This window comes from Neomonachus schauinslandi, chromosome 15, assembly GCF_002201575.2.
Source record: "Neomonachus schauinslandi chromosome 15, ASM220157v2, whole genome shotgun sequence".
Classification (NCBI taxonomy): domain Eukaryota; kingdom Metazoa; phylum Chordata; class Mammalia; order Carnivora; family Phocidae; genus Neomonachus; species Neomonachus schauinslandi.
Genome location: NC_058417.1, coordinates 41,948,955 through 41,971,101, shown reverse-complemented (window position 1 = coordinate 41,971,101; position 22,147 = coordinate 41,948,955). Strand labels below are relative to the sequence as shown.

Genomic DNA, 22,147 nt, shown 5'->3' with positions numbered 1-22,147 from the left:
TTTATATCACAATCAAAACTTGTCTTGGTTACTAGACTGTAGCCATAATTGGGTTACAGTCACTTAGATTCATTATTTGGAATTATACTTACTAAGGCAGACCTAAATGAAACTTATCTTCTAGAACAATTTCACATTCGCATTTACCTGCACTGCAGAATGGGCTTAAGCAATATTTTAGCTGTTAGGAAATATTTAATTTACTTAAACTTGTTATTTTTGGCTACTCGGAACTCCTAGAGTAGTCAACTTTCCCTTTGAGTTCACTTTAAACTATATCTGATTCATTCCAAATAGAAGATTTTTAAATAGAAGTTAGACTTCATTAAGGTATTAACTTTAAATCTGAAAGAAAATTAATGTATTGAAATTTTCAAGTTTGACAAGTTCATTAAAATTTTTTAGCATGTCTTGATACATTTACTTATCAGCTTTTTATTCTTCTTTCTGCTGGCATTTCCTTAATGTTTGTTTGCTTCACCTCTCTGGTTCATTGGATTGCTACTATTTATGTTTTCATGGACTTTATCCTCACAGTTTACTATATCTTGTAAAGCCTTTTCCAAATCTGTTTGGCCAGCTGTACTGGCTGTTTTTGGCAAGGTCATCTGCAGTGCACACCACAGGGTAGTGCGTGCTTTCCGAGTAGCCACACACATCTCTTTAATTGCTGAAGCAAGGGCAAAAACATCTGTAAAAAAACCATTCAGGGTCAGTTCATATTAGATACCTTTTATATATTCCTTAACTCTTAAAAAAGCCCAATGTTGTACTATTAAATTATCAAACATTATTTTTATAAAAGAAGGATGGCTATTGACTGAGTGGGTTAAAGTATTTGACTTAATATTTAAAATTGTTGATACTGTATTTCTGACTTACAGTACAATGACTATGCTTTGGGTAGAACACAGACTTTGACAGAGTTATAATTAAATGGTAAAATTAACAAAACTGATCAAAGTACTTTTAGAGTAAATTATTTGGGCATCATTTACCAATTTATTCTTTAGCTAAATGTAAATTTTAGAAATCCAACCTTTTAACTTCAGAATCTGATTTTAACAACATTCAAATGATCTCACTGCCTTATCAAAAGAATATGCATTACCGCTTATACCTCTGTCATCTTGGCATCTAGGAACTCCTTGCCTTTGCCGATTTGAAGCATTAACAATTTCATCCTTTCTACGTGACTGTACAATGTGAATGGACTCCAGGTGTCTATCAAGAGCAGTAGAGATATTGGCATGAAGGGGAGAGCTTCGAAGACGTTCCATTTTGCCTAGTAGAGTCACAACCTGAGGGAAACATTTTAAATTTTGATAAGGCATGTAACCATACTGCCCTGTCTTTTAATTAAGAACAAATCTTCAATGAAGCAGAATAGAGATGAGGGCAATAATATTCATCTAATAAATAACTGAATGCCTACTGTGTCCTGATACCATGCTGGGGAAAACAAAGATATAAAGCCAGTCTTTTGTACCTCCTTGTTTCAGTCAGTAATCAGTTACTGGGAATAAGCAACTGTTAAAAAAATTGAACATTCAAACATTTCCATGTCACTGACAATAAGTGCAAATTTAAGATCTAAGATTGTTTTTGGCAAATAAGAGAACAGCCTGCAAATAGAACATTTTTAGAAGGTACTGTAATCTAAAGGGAAAAAAAAATTGAGCTAAAAGGGAGAAGTCCTAGATTGATTAATCCTGACCTTGGCAAGTCCTTTCTGGGCTTCCAGTATTCTCCTTTTGGAAATCAGAAATATTCAGATCATACTGACTAGTGGTAGTTTTAAGGAATCCCTAATCCAGTATATCAGTAAGGGGAGTATATTTTCTAGTTGTATATACCTAACTTGTCTCAAATTCTAAACTTGAAAGGTATATAAGGAAAGAGAACTTTTTCAATAATTAGGATTTGAACATGAAGTAAATACAGTAATTGCCTTTGGGAGCTAAATGTTTTAAAATTCACAAATTAGGGGCGCCTGGGTGGCTCAGTCATTAAGCGTCTGCCTTCAGCTCAGGTCATGATCCCAGGGTCGTGGGATCGAGCCTCGCATCGGGCTCCCTACTCCGTGGGAGGCCTGCTTCTCCCTCTCCCACTCCCCCCGCTTGTGTTCCTGCTCTCGCTGTCAAATAAATAAGTAAAAAACTTTAAAAAAATAATAAAATTCACAAATTAAAAATCACAAAATTCACATAAGAACTTGGTGTTCAGTGATTGGAGAGAGTAAGAAAATATCTCTCAATTAAGAAGCTAATGGCAAGACGAACCATGAGAGACGATGGACTCTGAAAAACAAACTGAGGGTTCTAGAGGGGAGGGGGGTGGGAGGATGGGTTAGCCTGGTGATGGGTATTAAGGAGGGCACGTTCTGCATGGAGCACTGGCTGTTATGCACAAACAATGAATCATGGAACACTACATCTAAAACGAATGATGTAATGTATGGGGATTAACATAACAATAAAAAAAAAAAAAAAGCTAATGGCAACTGAATGAATGCCTCTAACCTCACACTCATATCAAGTTTCTTTGGAGTCTACTTCAGGTCCATGGAGAAAACACAAGTATATAGGTATTAAATGTAAACTAATTATATATTTTTAAAATACGAATCATTTTGAATAAACGATAAGTATAAAGAAAGAAATGTGCACAGGTGATTTTTAATAAACTTTTAAAAGTTTTTTTTTTCAGAATTGTATAAAACCAGCAAACTAGAAAGTAGTACATGTAAAAATATTTTTGCCCTTTGTGATCATCGGTCTAATGTTGCTAAGTACAGATAAAACAAATTTTTACAACAGCTATAAACATAACCTAAAATAATGTGAAGCATAAGCAAAGCTGGAAAAAGTTTATTAAGTTTGCAGTCCTTTGATATATTGCCTAGACATGTACTGAAGAAAAGGAATTTTAACTTGGAAGAGTCTTAAGAGAAAATAATGAAAGACTGAAGTTTTTTTTTTTCTTTTCTTTTTTGGAAGTTTTTATTAACATAACATTTGGCTGTAACCCATGTTGGTATCTGCTATACCACTGATAAATCCATTGTACAAATTTATAAATTTGATATAGAATTTTTTTTAAAGATTTTATTTATTTATTTGAGAGAGAGAGAATGAGAGACAGAGAGTATGAGAGGAAAGGGGATCAGAGGGAGAAGCAGACCCCCCGCTGAGCAGGGAGCCCGATGCGGGACTCGATCCCGGGACTCCAGGATCATGACCTGAGCTGAAGGCAGTCAACCAACTGAGCCACCCAGGCGCCCTTGATATAGAATTTCAACTGACCAACTGAAAGCTAGGTAAAATCAATCTTTTTCCACTGAAGTAGTTCATATCTATATTTTAAAGACAGCAAGGTACAAGAAACTGATGTTCAATAAAATACACTCCACTATGTTGATTTTTCTAATTCCTAAAATGGCTTTTATTCAATCACAGAAGCAAGCTGTCTTTACTGCATGCTTTTTCCCAGGAATATTTTTTTTTTTAGTTTATTTATTTTTTTAAGTAATCTCTACGCTCAACATGGGGCTCGAACCCACAACTCTGAGATCAAGAGTCAAACGCTCCTCTGACTGAGCCAGCCAGGCGCCCCTCCCAAGAATCTTGTATCATATTTTATTTGGAAAACAGCATAAGTTTTTAAGAGAGAAAGGTCAAAAAAGAGAAATTTTGGGGCGCCTGGGTGGCTCAGTTGGTTAAGCGACTGCCTTCGGCTCAGGTCATGATCCTGGAGTCCCTGGATCGAGTCCCGTATCGGGCTCCCTGCTCGGCGGGGAGTCTATTCTCCCTCTGACCCTCCCCCCTCCTCTCATGTGCTCTCTCTCATTCTCTCTCTCTCAAATAAATAAAATCTTAAAAAAAAAAAAAGAAATTTTACCCTGCTCTATTAAATTCTAGAAAATTCTGAAATTACAAAGGAAATAACAGGAATAATCATTTGTTAAATTACAAAGTGACCTAACATCAGGATTCTTTATATTTGAAGTGATATACTAATTTTCTAAAACAAGAGTATTTTACAAAATTATGCATACCTATATTCTTCAGTATTTAATACATTGCTGGATATATTTAATGTTTGTTGAATAACTCAAGAGTACAGGGTTAAGAAAATGAAATACAGTAATTACCTGTTGATTTACCATTTTGTATAATGCAAACACAGCTTGCTCATCAAGCTAGAAAACAGATGTTTGTGTCTAAGAAATGGGACTTTCTTTATAAATAATATTCAAAATTATTTTTGCTTTAAAATTCTTTCTGTTGGATTAGCTCTTCGTTAACTTGGGTTTCTTAAAGAGGAACCATTTAAGTTACTAAACCTACTTTTTTTTTTTTTTTAAAGATTTTATTTATTCATTTGAGACAGAGAGAATGAGAGACAGAGAGCATGAGAGGGAGGAGGGTCAGAGGGAGAAGCAGACTCCCTGCCGAGCAGCGAGCCCGATGCGGGACTCGATCCCGGGACTCCAGGATCATGACCTGAGCCGAAGGCAGTCGCTTAACCAACTGAGCCACCCAGGCGCCCTAAACCTACTTTTTAAATCATTAAGGGAGTGCTATTTCCCCTTCCCTAATTATTAATCATAGTTCTAGGACCAAACATGGAAAAGAATATATTTCAGAGAATTATGCATAAATGTGATTTAAAAATCCTTCAGAACTCTGACTTGTTTTAAAATTTTATCAAACAATTAAAAAATCCATTATTGGGTGTTTTTACAGCTTACTCTGGCTTGTTCCCGAAGTTCATCCACAATTAAGCGATCAACTCGAGATGGGTTGGAGGTCAGCCTTGGAATTGGGGTGTTGTTAGTACTGGATACTTTTTTTCCTGGGTAATTCTTGGCCAGGGCCAATTCAGTCTGTAAAAAATTATGTAACTTTTAGATGCTGAACTTTCTAAATATGATTCAATACTGAATAACATTTCTCCTAGGCCTAAGAAATAAATTGAAAATCACAACTTTAAAATTGTTTCAGTTTCAAAAAGCAACAAATACAAACCACAATACCACCATATTTTTCTATCATATTTAATGCATATAAAATACCCAAAGGCTCCAACAGCTTAATATTTAATTAAAAGAACTTTAAAAAAAAAAAAAAGTATTTTGGGACGCCTGCGTGGCCCGGTCAGTTAAGCGTCTGCCCTCAGCTCAGGTTGTGATCTCGGGGTCCTGGGATCGAGTCCCTCATCGGGCTTCCTGCTCAGTGTGGAGTCTGCTTCTCCCCCTCTGCCTGCTGTTCCCCCTGCTTGTACACTCTCTCTCTCTCAAGTAAATAAAATCTTTAAAAAAATTTTAAAAAGGATTTTATTATTTTTTAAAGATTTTATTCACTTATTTGAGAGAGAGAGAGAGAGATAGAGTGCATGAGATGGGGTAAGGTCAGAGAGAGAGGCAGACTTCCCACTGAGAAGGGAGCCCGATGCAGGACTCGATCCTGAGACTCCAGGATCATCACCCGAGCCGAAGGCAGCCGCTTAACCAACTGAGCCCCCCAGGTGCCCCAAAAAGGATTTTATTTTTAAGTAGTCTCTACACCCAACTTGAGGCTCAAACTCATAACCCTGAGATCAAGAGTCACATACTCTTCCAACTGAGCCAGGCAGGCACCCCAAAAGAAGTAAACTTTTAACCCATTAAGGAAAGAGTCTTCATAGGCGAAATAAACTTTACATAAATAATGATTTTTTTTAAGCTTGAAGCTTAAGTCATCTAATTAACTCCTTATAGTCAAATACTTAACAAATACTGTACATTATAGAATTCAGCTTAGAAATAACACTCAAACTACTCTAACAAACAAAATGAAGAGAGGCAGAGGGAACATCCTAAGTTACTCCTAAATGGATAGCTTTGTGTTACCTTTTTTCTCTCCTTTTCTAATGCTCTCCATTGTTCATAGCACTCTTCTAGTCGAATATGAAGTTCACTGGCTGGTCCACTACGGGTTTTAATTGGTCTTTGAAATCCAGAAGTTGGCACGAAACCAGAAAAGGAATTATCACCATACATCATATCATTAAAATAAGGGTATAAATGGCTTAAGTCATCATAAGAAAACAAATCATAAGAATCCAACAGTGGAACAACTGAATGGCCAAATGGGTGAGTGGATCTTAGGGGAAACCCATTTGAACCAAGTGGCTGAAAACTCTGATTATGCCTTAAATCTCCCATCATATAATTATTAGAAAAGCATGACGCCTGTGCGCGATTCACACGGCTATTAATATTGTTGTCTCCACTTCCCTGTCTGTGGCTATTAAAATGACCCTGTGACTCCAACAGATCTTGATACATATTTTGAGATAAGCCATCTAAGTGCTTTGGACCTTCCTCAGGATCATAATGTCCACTCTGAGGCTTAGCTTGAAAATTATGTTTGTTTATATTTTCAATGATCCCATACTGCTGAGCTGAATAGTTATCACAAAATCCATTTGGTTGCTTTATTTTTTTATCAGTAACTGATTCAAAGAGATTTTCTTCTCCAGTCTTTGTCAGTCCTTCCATGTGATTGGCAGATTGAATTCTTTCTGCACCATTGTAACTGAAATCAAAACTAGAAAATGCTGAAGGGTTTTCTTGGCAATACTTCTGAAATAAACTGCTATTTGGGGTTAAATTTGTGGATGACAGTTGGGGGAAATCTGAAGAATGGCTAGAACCTTTTGAAGCTACACTTAAGTGACTATTTAATTTCATCAAGTTACCTTGATTCCGGTAAGGAATAGGAGTGTTATTTTTTGTTTGGACATTCATCCAAGTTGGTCTGTTTAAGTTGATACCTCCTGAAGATGTTGCTGAGTTTGATAATAAATTCACAGATTTAAAATACTCAGAATTTGGGGGCTCAGGTTTAGTAAACTGTTGTTTTTCTGTGACATTAGCAAAATCATTATTAGGTGGACAAGCTGTGTGAGGTTTCAGTCCAAATTCTGATTTTAAGCCAAAATCAGCAGTGAATGCTGCTTCCTTTGCAAACTGCTTTTCTGTCAGATGTGGTGTGGTTTTTGGAAATGTGAAATTCTGCTGGTCAGGTATTGTCTCCTCCATTTTTTTCTGATTTGCTGGTTTAACCTGAAATAACTTTGTGTAGGTGTCTGCTTCTACAGTTGGTGTTTCAAGTGTGCCATTGGCTAATTTTTTACTATCCTGGACACTAAAATTTGAACACTTATTAAGCTTAGCCTTATTAGGATGAACATATTCTGGGTATCTACAATAATCTGCATTTTCATTGTATCTATTAAATTGAGAAAGAAACATCTCTGCCCTTTTCTGCTGTAATGGTGCTTCAAGACCTTTAGTACATATTTTCTCTCTTCCATAAAGGTAAGTATCAACTCCTGATTCTTTCATGATGTCAGACAGACCAGTTTGTGATGTAAAACAGTTTTTGATAAATGGATAATCTTGGAATGTTGTCTTAGCTGTATCATTTGTCTGGATATTGTAACAGTTAGAATGATCACTTCGTGAGGGGTACATCCATTGTTCTTCAAGGTCTAAACCAGTAAATCCATGATAAAGTTCATCTATTTTTTGTTGTGGTGTTAGATTACTATTATGCAGGTATTGCTTTTCCACTGCTGACACAGATTCACCACTATAAAAAGCTTGCTGAGAGATGGCTGTATCTATTGGCCTTTTGGTTTCTGTTAAGAGGTCATGGTGATCTGCAAATCTGCTTGTGTTCATTGGCCAAACTGACTTTAAATTGGAGGAGCAGGTCCTAGAACAAGTAAATATATTTAATTACAACTTAGCTTTTAAATGACTTTATTTCCTTAGTGGAGAAGGTAGGACAGGTTTTCAAAACATTTATATCATCTCACTGCCCCATCATCTATCTAATCCTTTCTAATTTTGACTTATAAACAACTATTACATCCAAATAATTTTCTATCACTTGAAATGTGTCACATGCTACATAAATACTCATTTTAATCTTAATATGTCTACAGTATACTTTCCCAAGAGGCATTAACTAAGGCCTGAGGCTGGTGACTGCATGATCTTGCATCAATTATTTATCTATAATAAGCAGAAAACAAAGTAAGTTTTTCCTTTAATTAGGTTATTATATAATACAAAAGTGTTGTTGACTGCAATTTTTTAAATGAAAAAGATGTACTTTGCTGAAACTATTACTGAAATTAAAATATTTTAATTGGTTGCATGTGTGCTGCATATTTCCCTATCTATGAAATAGGGCATTTGGGTAATATGGCTTCCACACCCCCCAAAACAATCAAAGTGTATTTTAAAAATTTTTACCATATGAATAAAGTCCATACATATTTCTGCATAGCAGTAATGATAGTTTTATTCTTTGGGATATATCTATAAAAGCTCTTTGGAATTTATACTCTTTAAGCCAAACTTTAGCTCATAAACTCGAGGGAAATAGCTCTGAATTATGCAAGAATAATTTTCCAAATGAAAGTTCTTAACAGTAAATTAAATTTCAGTATGAAACTTCCATTGTATGGTAAGTACCTCATCAAAATCGAGGCTGTTAGATACAAATATGTGAATTAAGATGTCTATTATCAGATGATCCTTTATTAAGTAAAAATATAGTAATCTAGTATATGTGAATTTAAAAGCTTACTATATACCATATGGCTTATATAATATACTAACCCCTCAGCAAAATATGGCTGTGACTTATCTTGTTCTTCCAAAATATTAGACACAAGTCCATATAAGTCTGTTTCACTGCCATAGTCATTTCTTTCCGTTTGAATCCTAAAAGTAAATGAATATCACATGTAAATTCTTTTCCTCATGCTGAAATACAATATATTGATTTCTATTTCCAGACTTATCATACCATTATTTTTCTATAAAATATTTGGATTGGATTTGTATCATCATTTCAAATAAAGAGGGAACAGGAACTCAAGAATATTTTCCACGTTAGCATAGTGCCTATGCTATGTGTTTCTCCTTCATTTCAAATCCTATGTCTAGTTCACAGTGTACGCTTAACTCTTATTTCTCCAAAACACATGCTATTCATTTTAGGTTCCAAGATATAAATCTCTAACCTATGATGTTTTAGACAGACTTGGCACCATGGCTGCTTCTAAAAGCGTATCTGGTCCCATTATACATTATTCCATCAACACTTGCTCAGTTTCTTCATTTGTGATTTGAAAACCCTATGAATCTGCTGCTCTATTTTTGTGACTCTTTAGACCAAACGTTGGGTTTAAAAAGTGAAATGAAATATGGTCATCCTAGATACCACACCAATATTGCAGTTGTCCCTTAAATGTAACCGATTTATGGGCTATCCCAAATCCTTACTAAAGTAACCAGAGCTCCATGTACCTGAAATCGTGTCTTGTGACTACCACTGTCTAAATAATACAAAATGTAAAAACCACAAGGAGACTGAAATTAGTGCCTTTTACCTCCTATGTATTTAAAGTAATTTGTTCCTAGAAGTAATATGTTGCTTTAGGTTGTAACTTCTTGTTTTCTCATATTTTAACATTTCACGTGTTAGGACATTTTAGAAATAAAAATAACTTATATTTGCATAACACTCAAACATTTCATTGATCTTCATAACATAGGATGGGCAGGTATTAGTAATCATTAAGCTACTGAAGAATGAGCATTTGAGATTTTAAGAAACTTGTATTTTGCCAGTGTATATGATTTGCCAAACTGTACACTTGCTGAACAAGTGGTCTGCCTACAAGTCTAATGCTTTTTCCACTATGTTATGTTATTTCAAAAAGATTCAATGTAAAGTTTTTTTGAATAATAATATATTAGTATATATCTAAAAAAACTCAATGTAATATATACTAAACTATTAATAGTTGTTATTAGGAAGTGTTAAAAGTTAAGGTGAACTTCTGCTTTCTTTTGTATATTTCTGTAAAGTCTGAATTTTTGCAATGAACATAGATCAACTTAAAAAATATTTTTGTAGAATTATATATTAGTCTTTCTAATAAAATCACTATTTCATAGAACTTACCAATTTTCAAATTTTTAACATTTAAAAAAAAATTTTAAGTAATTTCTAGGGGCGCCTGGGTGACGCAGTGGTTTAAGAGACCAACTCTTGGTTTCAGCTCAGGTCGTGATCTCGGGGTGGTGAGATCGAGCCCCATGCTGGGGCGCGGAACCTGCTTAAGATTCTCTCCCTCTCCCTCTGCCCCTCCCGCTTGTGCTCCCACTCTAAAAATAAATAAATCGGGTGCCTGGGTGGCTCAGTTGGTTAGGCGACTGCCTTCGGCTCAGGTCATGATCCCAGGGTCCTGGGATCGAGTCCCGTATCGGGCTCCCTGCTCTGCGGGGAGCCTGCTTCTCCCTCTCCCACTCCCCCTGCTTGTGTTCCCTCTCTCGCTGTGTCTCTCTCTGTCAAATAAATAAATAAAATCTTTAAAAAAATAAAATAAATAAATAAATAAATAAATAAATAAATCTTTTTTAAAAAAGTAATCTCTACACCCAACATGAGGCTTGAACTCACAACACTGAGATCAAGAGTCACATGCTCTACCAATTGAGTCACTTAAAAGTTTTATTAATTAAAAAATATTAAAATTGGGGAGCCTGGCTGGCTCAGGCGATGAAACATGTGGCTCTTGATCTCAAGGTCCTGAGTTCGAGCCCCACACTGGGCACATAATTTCTTAAAAAAAAAAAGAATAAACATATAAGATTTTTTAAATAATTATTTTCCACTTAAACTAAAGATGTATCAACCTCTATCAACTGCTCCCTTATATACAATTAAAATAAAGGTAGATGCCATTCCCTTAGGCTTCTCTTTGCAACAGGCTCCCATAATATCCTATACTTTTTCTTTTAAACCTCACTATACTTGTGCCCAGCAAGTCATCATCATCATCATTACTGTAAGATCTACAAAGGTAGGGATAATATTTGCCATGTTAATTCTAGTATCCCCAATAGGAGAGATCTGGCATAGAGCAGGCCGTTATTATTAATGGAATCAAAAAATAACTAAAAGTATCTTATATTTGATAAAATCCCATTTGTTGTATACTTGTGAAGGAAATAATTACTGAAAATTTAGAACTGGATGAAAAAAATAGATAAAAAATTATAACTCATTTATATAAGCTATCCTTAGAGGACTTTAAGATCTACTCACTAAGTGTTGCCTCTAATGAATAAAAAAAAAAAAGTAATGAGCTAAAAATTATATACACATAACTGCCCAGTTTAGGGTTTCTAAAAGTTTAATAAACATAAAATTGTAATGTCATGACATTAAAGTGCTGATAAAGGGAACAAAGAGCTAATACAACTGGGTTCCTATGTAATCAAACTTAAAAAAAACTTCATTTAACCTGAAAAATCTGATTTATTAATTTACCTGTTCTTTACATTGATCTGAGAATTAGAAGGCTGTTTAATATCATCTCCATAAGTAGACCATGGTGCATAGAAAAGTGAAGAATCTACAGAACTTGAATATTCTGCTGATGAAGAAAGTGGAGTATAGGTCTGCCGTAGGTCAACACTGTCTTCACTCTGAAATTTTAAAAACATGTTTGCCTATCAGACACATCAAAATTACATTTATTACAGAATATTAGTGAAATAATAAGAAATTAGAGGAAATAACACATGTGTAAGAGCTGGAAGACTTAAAATCTAGACTTAGCCACTTAAGCTTGTTTTCTACTAGGGGTTGGTGAATTTTTTCTGTAAAGGGACAGATAATAAATATTTTAGGGTTTTCTAGCTGTTATGGTCTCTGTTGAAACTCCTCAGCTCTGCTATTCTAGCACCAAAGCAAACTACAGACAATATGTAAAGGGCATAGCTGTGTTCCAATAAGATTTTGTTTACACAATCAGGCACTCAGCAGATCTGACCTGTACTTGTTGCTTATCCCTGGTATGAAACACCTACAGTTACTGCACTTCTAATTTCTTTGAACAGATGAGCATTGTGTGGACACTAGCAGTGTTATTTTCAAGAAATTATTTGCAAAATTCTAATGCCCCCAATCTGTGAAAAAAGTGAATGTCATTTATTTATACAGAATTTTCAAATAACATATTCATTCAACCTGTGACATGAATACTCTATTTTAAAAAGAGGGAAACTGAGGCTACAGGTTACTGAGCGGATAGGTGACACAACTAAACCCAAACTCAAGGCCTTACTCCTACCGTAGGACCTTTTATTTATTTATTTTTTTTCTGTAGGACCTTTTAAATAATATCTTCAATTTTCAGCCTAGTTTCTATTGCCAAGAGATATTATAAAGATGATGATACATAAAATTTTATGATCTCTTTAGAAATTTAAAGGCTATTACTACAATTAGAAGAAAAATACAAGCTCATTTTTCTTTTTTTGTGAATACTTCTATAATGAACTTTGAGTAAATAAGGTAAAAAATTTGAATTTTAAGATTTTATTGATTTAAAATACTGCCTCGTGGGGCACCTGGGTGGCTCAGTTGGTTAAGCGTCTGCCTTCGGCTCAGGTCATGATCCCAGGGTCCTAGGATCGAGCCCCGCATCGGGCTCCTTGCTCAGCGGGGAGCCTGCTTCTCCCTCTCCTTCTGCCTGTCGCTCCCCCTGCTTGTGCTTTCTCTCCCTCTGTCAAATAAATAAATGGAATCTTTAAAAAAATAAAAATAAAATAAAATACTGCCTCTTTCCAAAAGGGAGGTTCAGTGAAAATAATTTTAGATACTTAAAATAGAATGAATTTAACAAATTATATGAAGATTAAACTTAGATGTATTTTATTCTAGAAAATGCTTCTTTAAAGAAGTCTGAAAGTATAGATTCACAATTTTTAACTCTCCAAATGAAACCTGAGATGTAATAACTATAAATATCCAGATATAGTAGAAATGGTATTTTCTTATAAATACAGAGAAAATATAATCCTGACTGAAAATATTTTCAAATTGCTTTTATACTCAATCAAAATTTATACAAAGAGAGAAGACATAGTTAGATCAAAGAATTCTAAATTTTTGTTCATCATAAACATAATTGAAATATAACTCTTTAAACATAAAAGAGTTTATACTATACCAAAAAAATATGAAAATCTCTTCCAATCACCCATCTTTAAGAATCTCAAATATTTTACAACCATTTGTTTAAATTCTGGTTATGACTGCTATTTGAAAACTACACATTATAATTGTCTTGTTTATATACATCATGCTGACTATTCTGAAGCTGCAGAAACGGAGGTACCAAAGTAATTTTGCTAAGTGTGTCACTAAAAAAATACTTTTCCAGAATTTCTTAGTTAGCAATAACTTTTACAAAGGCTTTTATCTTTAGAACCTTTCATCATTTTATTCCTTTTCTGAAGATTTTATCATAGGCTCACCTTAACTCTCTTTTCGGTGTGAAACATCCAAAGTGCTGTAAGTAATTGTTCATCTTTTTAAGATAATGACTTAAAAGAAGTATTTTCAGATTATGCAATATCAAACAAGATATACAGTATTTGAAACTAACTGTATTTTAGGAGCATTCTTTCAAGTTCATTTTACATTTTAAAGTAAGATTTGAGGATTAGAAAAATTAACTCCTTTTGTAAGATTGATTTCAATTTTGTATTCTAGGATAAAAGAAGCAGCTAAAGTAACAGGGTGGATTCAAACATAATTATACTTTAAATATCTGGATCCTCTTCAGTTAAAACATTTATGCGAATTAAATATGCAAATGCTTGGGGATGGCATATTAATCAGTCTAAATAACTGCAAAGTGTATCACTTATATCCTTGCTATAGTTAATTGATTGAAATTAAATCCAAGTAAATTTTAGGAGCTGTATAAACATTGTAGAGAACAGTGGAATGCTGGTCTTGGCAGTGAAAAGACCTGTGTTCCACTTGGGCTTTGTCACTTAAAGCATGAATCAAGCTCTCTGAGCCTCAGTTTCTCAGTCTGTACACTAGATGTAATACTATACAAAGTTGTATTATGGATTAGATAAAATTATTTATTTTGGGATATTGTTATAATTAAAAGTATAACAATTTCAACACTGATGTTCTGGTTAAATAATTTCAAATGAAAATAACTTACACTACCCTAAGCCTAATTTAATATGATTAATAAAACTAAATGTTTTAGGTGAGGTGAAAGGCAGCATGTCATCTAAGACACAGTTACGGCCAGAAAATGAAGGAGTACAGAAAAATTTCACCTTCAAATGATCAAAAGTATGTTTGTGCTGACTTGCTTGCAATAAATGCTTGAAGGAAAAACTATTTTATTGTCTTACTAAGTAAATCGGGATTTTCTTACATTTCTGGCCTCATGTTACACTGAGAACAAAATGATACCAAGAATCAATGGAAAAATCTTCCTCAACTTGTTTTCCAAGCAAAATATGTATTGGGCAGACTCTACCGAAAATGTTACCGGCTGAGAGAAAGAAAAGGAAGAAAGGGAACAAAGAAAAAGAAAGAAAATGTTCCTGGCTTTTTGGTCCTAAACTTGGGAGAAATTTAAACACCTAAGTGAATGGGCTCAGGTAAACGACTTTGATTTCGGAAAAAAAATCCTCTAACAAAGGATGGACCTGCGATTTGTAGCAATCATAGAAGGAAGTGGAGCCAGTCAGCATCACGCTGTTGAACACATCCGTTAGTCTACTGCTGGGGTCCGCACCGAGGTTCCAGCAGCGATTCGCACCTCCGCGGAACGCCACCTTGGGCTGCACAAGACAGGGGTGGGAAGCGGAAGAGGCATCACGCAGCGCAGAGCCCGGGCTGGAAGGGCGGACGGCTGTCGCACCACCGCTGTTCGCGCACCTCAACTCGGAATCCGCTCCGAGCCCACCGATCCCGGGGCCCGCGCTTCTGTCCCGGAGATTCCCTCTCTGCCTTCTGGCCCTCTGCCGGCCGACCCCAAGGCGCCGCCCTCGACGGCCCCGACAGGCCCACCACGCCCGCGGCCACCCTGTCGGGCCTCAGCGCCGCGACCGCCCGACGTGGAGGAGGCGGCGGCAGCCCGGGCGTCGCGGCCACTGCAGCCCCCGCAGCCGCGCCGGTCCGTCCTGTCAGCCCACGCCGACCCCCCAAGCCCGGGCCCGCCGGCCGCCGCGCCCCCCGCCCGCCCCCGCCCCGCGGCCCGGGTGCCCCGTCGGGGCTTCTCCCAGGCGACCTGCCCTCTCCCGCCCGGCCGCAGTCTCCTCAGAGAACCGCGTCTGGGGACGCGCCCGCTCCTCTGCGGCTCCTCACCGTCGCCATCCTCCAAGTCCGGCCGCCTCCCAGACCCTGACCGTCCCCACCGGTTACCTCAAGTCCCTCCCTCAGGCCTGGGGGGTGAGGGGCCGGGCAACTGTCTCCGCCTCTCACCTCCATGAGGCCCCCCAGCCCCTCCTGGACTAGGTACAGCTCTTGGGGTACGGGGGTGAGGGGGGGCGTCGAGGCCCGGCTCCCTCAGCCCGCACCCCGCCGCTGCCGCTGCCGCCGCCGCCGCCGCCGCCGCCGCCGCCCCGGGCGCTGCCTGGAGCCGGTCTGTGGGGGGGGGGGGCCGCAGCGGGGAGGGAGGGGCGGGGGGAGAGGCCGTTACATTGCCTACTCCTGGCTCGCGACCCGGCACGCGACCCCGCACCGGCCTGCCCCGCCCCACCCCACCCCCTCGTGTGAGGCCCGCCCCCCGCTTCGCACCTCCTCATTGGCCCGCTGCCCAACCAATAGGCAACCGCCTCCAGGTCCTGTTACCCCCCCCCCCCCCCCCCAGAGACAAGGCCAAGAAGGGGCCGTTAGCTGACCTCGCTCTTCCGTAGCTTCTGAGCCTTTCCCGCTCAAAGTAAACCTGTTCGGGATTGGCCCTGACTGGCCAGCAGCAGCCCGATGATTGGCTAATAGGGCAGCAGGGGGGCGGGGCGTGGAAGGTGGGGAGGGAGCGCGGGCCTACCGGATAGGAGAAGTGATGGAAGTGGTCGGAAGATATGAGAAGTCGCTCAGCAACTGGCTGTTAATCCTAAACCTAACGCTGCGCACCTTGTGCATTTCATTTTTGTCCCTTGGTCCCTCCCCTAACTCCCAGAATCCTTTGGAGGGGCCAAGAGAATAATAGACGTGCTCATTTACGGAAGGTGAGGAACCCGTCATGGGATTGGGTGTTGTTGGGACTAACCCCCCCCACCCCTTCCGAGGGAGAGCCCGCTCTGTTCTAGGCCCCAGGCCGCAACGACGGTGAAGGCGTTTTGGTGTTAATGGAACTCTTGAACAAAGTTCACGCTGACCTGCACCAGACAAGCCATTTACGTGGGCAGTCCCATTTGGAGATAGGATAGTCTCAGAGAAATGCTAAATGTTGTGGGCATTGAAATATTGAAGATGGGAATCATAAACGCTGCAAACGCCTTTAAGGTGTTTATGTTTAAAATCAAAACTTGAGGGCGCCTGGGTGGCTCAGTTGGTTAAGCGACTGCTTTCGGCTCAGGTCATGATCCTGGAGTCCCGGGATCGAGTCCCGCATCGGGCTCCCTGCTCGGCAGGGAGTCTGCTTCTCCCTCTGACCCTCTTCCCTCTCATGCTCTCTGTCTCTCCTTCTCTCTCTCTCAAATAAATAAATAAAATCTTAAAAAAAAAAAATCAAAGCTTGAGGGGCGCCTGGGTGGCTCAGTCCTTAAGCGTCTGCCTTCGGCTCAGGTCATGATCCCGGAGTCCCCGGATCGAGTCCCACATCGGGCTCCCTGCTCCGCGGGAAGCCTGTTTCTCCCTCTCCCACTCCCCCTGCTTGTGTTCCTGCTCTCGCTATCTCTCTCTCTGTCAAATAAATAAAATATTAAAAAAATAAAATCAAATCAAAACTTGAGAAGCGCTCAGTAAAGTGGAAGATGTTCTTTTAATTCAAAAGCAAATGGAGATAGTATAGGGGGACAAGTTTTATTGGCCCATACTATCCTGGGAGTGAGTTTGGATGTCTACCCAGCTTTGATCTGAGAAAGCTGACCAGGTGAGGTGGCTGTACCAATTACATTTCTTTCCCTACTTCACCCTTAAAGTTGCTGATGTGGAGCTCATCCTCCCCTTGCTGGAAGGAGTTCTGTACCCCCTCCCTCCCCCATTGTACCCCAAATAAGTTTGAAAAAGTATGAATCCTCTTATGTATCTTTTTTGCTGTAATAAGATATACATAAAATTTACCATTTTAGTCATTTTCAAGTGTACAATTCAGTGGGGTTAAGTACATTCATAATGTTGTGCAACCATCACCGCTATCCATTTCCAGATAATTTTCATTATCTCAAACAGAAACTCTGTACTCAATAAACAGTAACTCCCTACTTCCTCTCCCCCATCCACTGATAACCTCAATACTAATTTCTGTCACTAAGATTTTGCCTATTCTAGGTACCTCACATAAGTAGAATCATAAAATATTTGTCCCTTTGTGACTGTCTTATTCATTAGCAATGTCAAGGTTCATCAATATTGTTGCATGTGTCAGAACTTCATTCCTTTTCTTGGCTGAATCATATTCCACTGTACATGTAAACCACATTTTGTCCATCCATTTATCTGTTGATGGACACTTGGGATGTTTTCACTTTTTCACTATTGTGAATAATGTTGCTCTGAACATTAGTATACAAGTATCTGATTTTTTTTTTTCATTCTTTTGGGTATATACCTTAGAGTGGAATGGGTCAAAAGGTAATTCTGTTTAACATTTTGAGGAACACCAAACTGTTTTCCACAGCATCTGCACCATTTATAGTCCCATCAGCAATGCACCATGGCAATTTCTCCACTTGTTTTCCTTTTTTTAAAAAAATAGTAGCCATTGTAGAGGGTGTTTTGCAGTGTCTTGTGCTTTTGATTTGTATTTCCCTATGACTAATGATTTGAAGCATCTCTTCATATGCTTATTGGCCATTTGTATATTTTCTATGGAGAAATATCTATTCAGGTCCTTTGCTCATTTTTTGAGATTGTACTATCTTGTTTAATATTGGTATAGCTTGTTTTGGAAATGAAGGTTATAGGAAAAATTAACACTCCATTGAACTCAAGTGAACACATTGCTAAAGGGAACACTTTGGTTATGGAGCAGGGCAAGTATTTTGTATGTAGGTAGTTCTTTCAGCTCTTTTATTTCTTTTTGGGGAGATCTTACTTTGGATGTGTATGGTGGGGGGGAGGATTGAGTTCACAATCTTACCCAAAGATATATACAGACCTCAGATTAAAATGAGAAGGAGTTATGGGGCACCTGGGTGGCGAAGTTGGTTGAGTGTCTGACTGTTGGTTTCGGCTCAGGTCGTGATCTCATGTGGTGAGATCAAGTCCCATATAGGGCTTTGCACTCCACGAGTAGTCTGATTGAGATTCTCTCTCCCTCTCCCCTTTCCCAACCCACCCTCCACCCCGGGAGTGCATGTGCACATGCTATCTCTTTCAAATAAATAAATAAATAAAAGGGGTGCCTGGGTGGCTCAGTCAGTTGAGCGTCCAACTTTTGGTTTTGGCTCAGGTCACGATCTCAGGGTCTGGGGATCAAGCCCTGCATCGGGCTCTGTGCTCAGTGCAATGACTGCTTGTTCCTCTCTCTGCTCCCCCCCCCCCATGCTTGCTTGCTCTGTCTCTAAAATAAAGAAATAAAATCTTTAAAAAAATGAGAAAGATGGGGCACCTGGGTGGCTCAGTCGTTTGAGAGTTCTGGGATCGAGCCCTATGCCAGGCTCCCTGCTCGGTGGGGAGCCTGCTTCTCCCTCTCCCTCTGCTGCTCCCCTTGCTTGTGCTCTCTCTCTCTCTGTCAAATAAATAAATAAAATCTTTAAAAATAAATAAATAAGTAAAAAATGAGAAGGAGTTAGAAATACATAATTGTTTTATATATTCTTTGCCTTCATCTGAATTTAAAAGCTTTCTGGGGAAATCATGACCTTCTTTCTCCATTTATTGACTATTCCTATATAGGAGCAAACATAAAAGAGTTTGATGTCATAAGATTGATCACATTTCAGTAACCTTGGTCTATCTCAGAATGATGGTGCCCTCAAGTAAGAAACTCATTTTTTTCCCTTGCTATTTTGGGAGTATTTAAGTGAATCTGAATTTATGATTGGATTTTAAAAATAGTTAAGAATATTCTTTGAGGGGTGCCTGGGTGGCTCAGTTGGTTAAGCGTCTGCTTTCAGCTCAGGACATGATCTCAGAGTCCTGGGATCGAGCCCCGCATTGGGCTCCCTGCTCTGCGGAAAGCCTGCTTCTCCCTCCCCCACTCCCCCTGCTTGTGTTCCCTCTCTCCCTATGTCTCTCTCTGTCAGATAAATAAAATCTTAAAAAAAAAAAAAAAGAACATTCTTTGATATAACTAGGAACAACTTAAACCTATTCCATCCTTAAGAATTACTGCAGAATGCACACTTCTCCAAAATATATAAGGTTAGGTTTTTTTGTTTTTGTTTTGCAACTCTGGAAGACAATGTACAATGTGGTACTCTTCAGTTACATTAGTGAAGCCCTTTTTATACTTTTACACATGCTTAAACATTTTGTTTTGTAACAAAAATAATCAGTTTCATTGAAAAAAGTCAGTCTGCCCCCTAGAAATGTTTTGTGTGATAAAATAAATCGGATTTCATTATTCTCCCAACTAAAACTTCAAGTTCAAATAAAATACGTATTTTCGAAAGTTCAAAGTATATCAGGCGCATAATCTCAATGCCAGAGAGAACTCTGAATTAATTCCTCATAGAAAGCAATCATATAATTCCAAGTCAGTATATAATCAAGTCACTGCAGGATTCCTGTATATGCTCACATCTATGTTAAATGAATTGCTTTTCCAGTTTCCTAATTGACTAGTGGTCCAACAACTTAAATGGGCTGCAAAACTACCTCAGTTCAAGCCATGCAATTCTTTATAGGCTTCTCTGACTTGAGGGATTCAATTATCTTAATTATACCTACTGAAATTAACTGGACTTCCATATGTGGTTTCTCAACCCCTAATCGTTGCTGGAAGAGTGGAAATGTATTGAGGAAATTTAACTCAAAATTGGAGCTGGGAAAACATGAAGGGAAGGCTTTCACATCTTACTACCTACTACTCCTCCTGGCTTGCTTCCTCCAGTAGGAGGGAAGATTTTCTCTCAGCCCAACAACAGCAAGCTGCCCTCACCGGCAGCCAATGAAAGAGGCTGCCACCACTTCAAACTCTCATTTTCCTCCAATGAACTTTTGTTCAAAACATACCTCCCAGCTGGGTGCCTGGGTGGCTCAGTCAGTTAACTGACTTTGGCTCAGGTCATGATCTAGGGTATCGAGATTGAGCCCTGCGTTGGGCTCTGCACTCAGCGGGGAGGCTGTTCCTCCCTCTCCTTCTGCCCCTCCCCCCTGGCTTGTGTGTGCACTCTCTCTCTCTCTCTCACTCTCAAATAAATAAATAAAATCTTAAAAAACAAAACAAATGCCTCCAAACTTTCTCCTTACCTCTGTAGAAGGACCTCTCCCACTTTGTTGCCAGGACTTGCCGGTGGTTGGCCATAGTTTGCTTGTCCTGAATTGCAGTTTTTCTGCTCTTCCCCCAAAACACTCTCTTTTCCTGGCTGAATCGCTTACCTTTTTCTTTTAAAAAGGTTAACAGAGGCCTTACAAAGTGCTCTTTATTAGAGCTGTTGGAAACTACTCCCTTTTTTCAGCAATTAGTGTTTTTCTGGCTCCCTAGCTAATGCTTGCTTATTTATTTATTTATTTATTTATTTATTTAAGGTAGGTAGGAAGTAAACTTGTTTCTGCTTTAACCTTTCTGGTTGGACAGGGTTCCAGGTCACTCTCTCTTAATTTGTGTTCCAGGAAAGTTGTAGGTTTCCATTTAGCTTGAGATGAGACCCTGAAAAATTCATACATTTACCTTTGCTGAATAAATATTTCTGCTTGGGGTGTGGGGAGATTCTTTTTTTTTTTTTTAAAGATTTTATTTATTTATTTGAGAGAGAGAGAATGAGAGACAGAGAGCACGAGAGGGAAGAGGGTCAGAGGGAGAAGCAGACCCCCGCTGAGCAGGGAGCCCGATGCGGGACTCGATCCCAGGACTCCAGGATCATGACCTGAGCCGAAGGCAGTCGCTTAACCAACTGAGCCACCCAGGCGCCCGGGTGTGGGGAGATTCTTGAGTTGATTAATATTTATCAGATATAATATTAATGTGCATTTCCTATGGCAGACTCTTCCATCCCTTCAAAGATAACGTTCTTTCTCATCTTTTTTATATTTTGGTCTTTTTCTATGTATAACTTTTTTTTTTTTAAGATTTTTAAAAATTTATTTATTTTGACAGAGAGAGTGAGCACAAGCAGGGGGAGTGACAAGCAGAGGGAGAGGGAGAAGCAGGCTCCAGATGTGGGACTCAATCCCAGGACCCTGGGATCATGACCTGAGCCAAAGACAGTTACTTAACCAACTGAGCCACCCAGGGGCCCATAACTTTATTTTTTGAATATAATGGAATGTATATTTGATATTTAAACTGATGAATTGACATTGAACTGGGGTTTTCACTGTAAAATGAAAAATTCTGAATATCTCTGTTTTATGGCCCTCTAAAACTGAATTTCTATTTCTCAGTGTTTGTTTGGAACCAGATGTTAGAAAAGGTTCACAGAAGAGTGCCACCAGAAAAAGACATCTTTTAAAGATGTCTTTAGAAATTTCTTTTAGGCCTTTAGGGGCATCTGGGTGGCTCAGTCGTTAAGCATCTGCCTTCAGCTCAGATCATGATTCCGGGGTCCTGGGATCGAGCCCCACATCGAGCTCCCTGCTCAGCAGAAAGCCTGCTTCTCCCTCTCCCACTCCCCCCGGATTGTATTCCCTTTCTCGCTGTGTCTCTCTCTGTCAAATAAATAAATAAAATCTTTTAAAAAAAATTTCTTTTAGGCCTTTAAATTTCTCCTGAATTTGAGGAATCCCCAGACTATATAAAGAAGGATCTTCTGACACAATGGACCAGAAAACAGCTTCTTAAAAAAAAAATTAAGATCCAGAGTTTTAATTTAGGCCACAGAGTTCAAGAAGTTATGAAGGGGTCCATTTTTAAAGTTCTATCAAAGCTTTGTGTTTTGTGACATACCTCTAAAAGTAAGCTTCCTTCCCAAGGGTAA

General features: G+C 38.7%; 1 protein-coding gene across 1 annotated transcript; it reads right to left on the bottom strand.

The window, feature by feature from the left end:
• Positions 1-461: 461 nt before the first annotated feature.
• MEIOC (meiosis specific with coiled-coil domain) lies at positions 462-15,389 on the bottom strand. Its single transcript, XM_021681626.1, has 8 exons — positions 15,324-15,389; positions 14,606-14,740; positions 11,406-11,563; positions 8,681-8,785; positions 5,894-7,766; positions 4,754-4,888; positions 1,121-1,301; positions 462-691 (listed from the first exon to the last, which is right to left on the bottom strand). The coding sequence occupies exons 1-8, from the start codon at positions 15,387-15,389 to the stop codon at positions 462-464; spliced, it is 2,883 nt and encodes a 960-aa protein (XP_021537301.1).
• Positions 15,390-22,147: the final 6,758 nt, after the last annotated feature.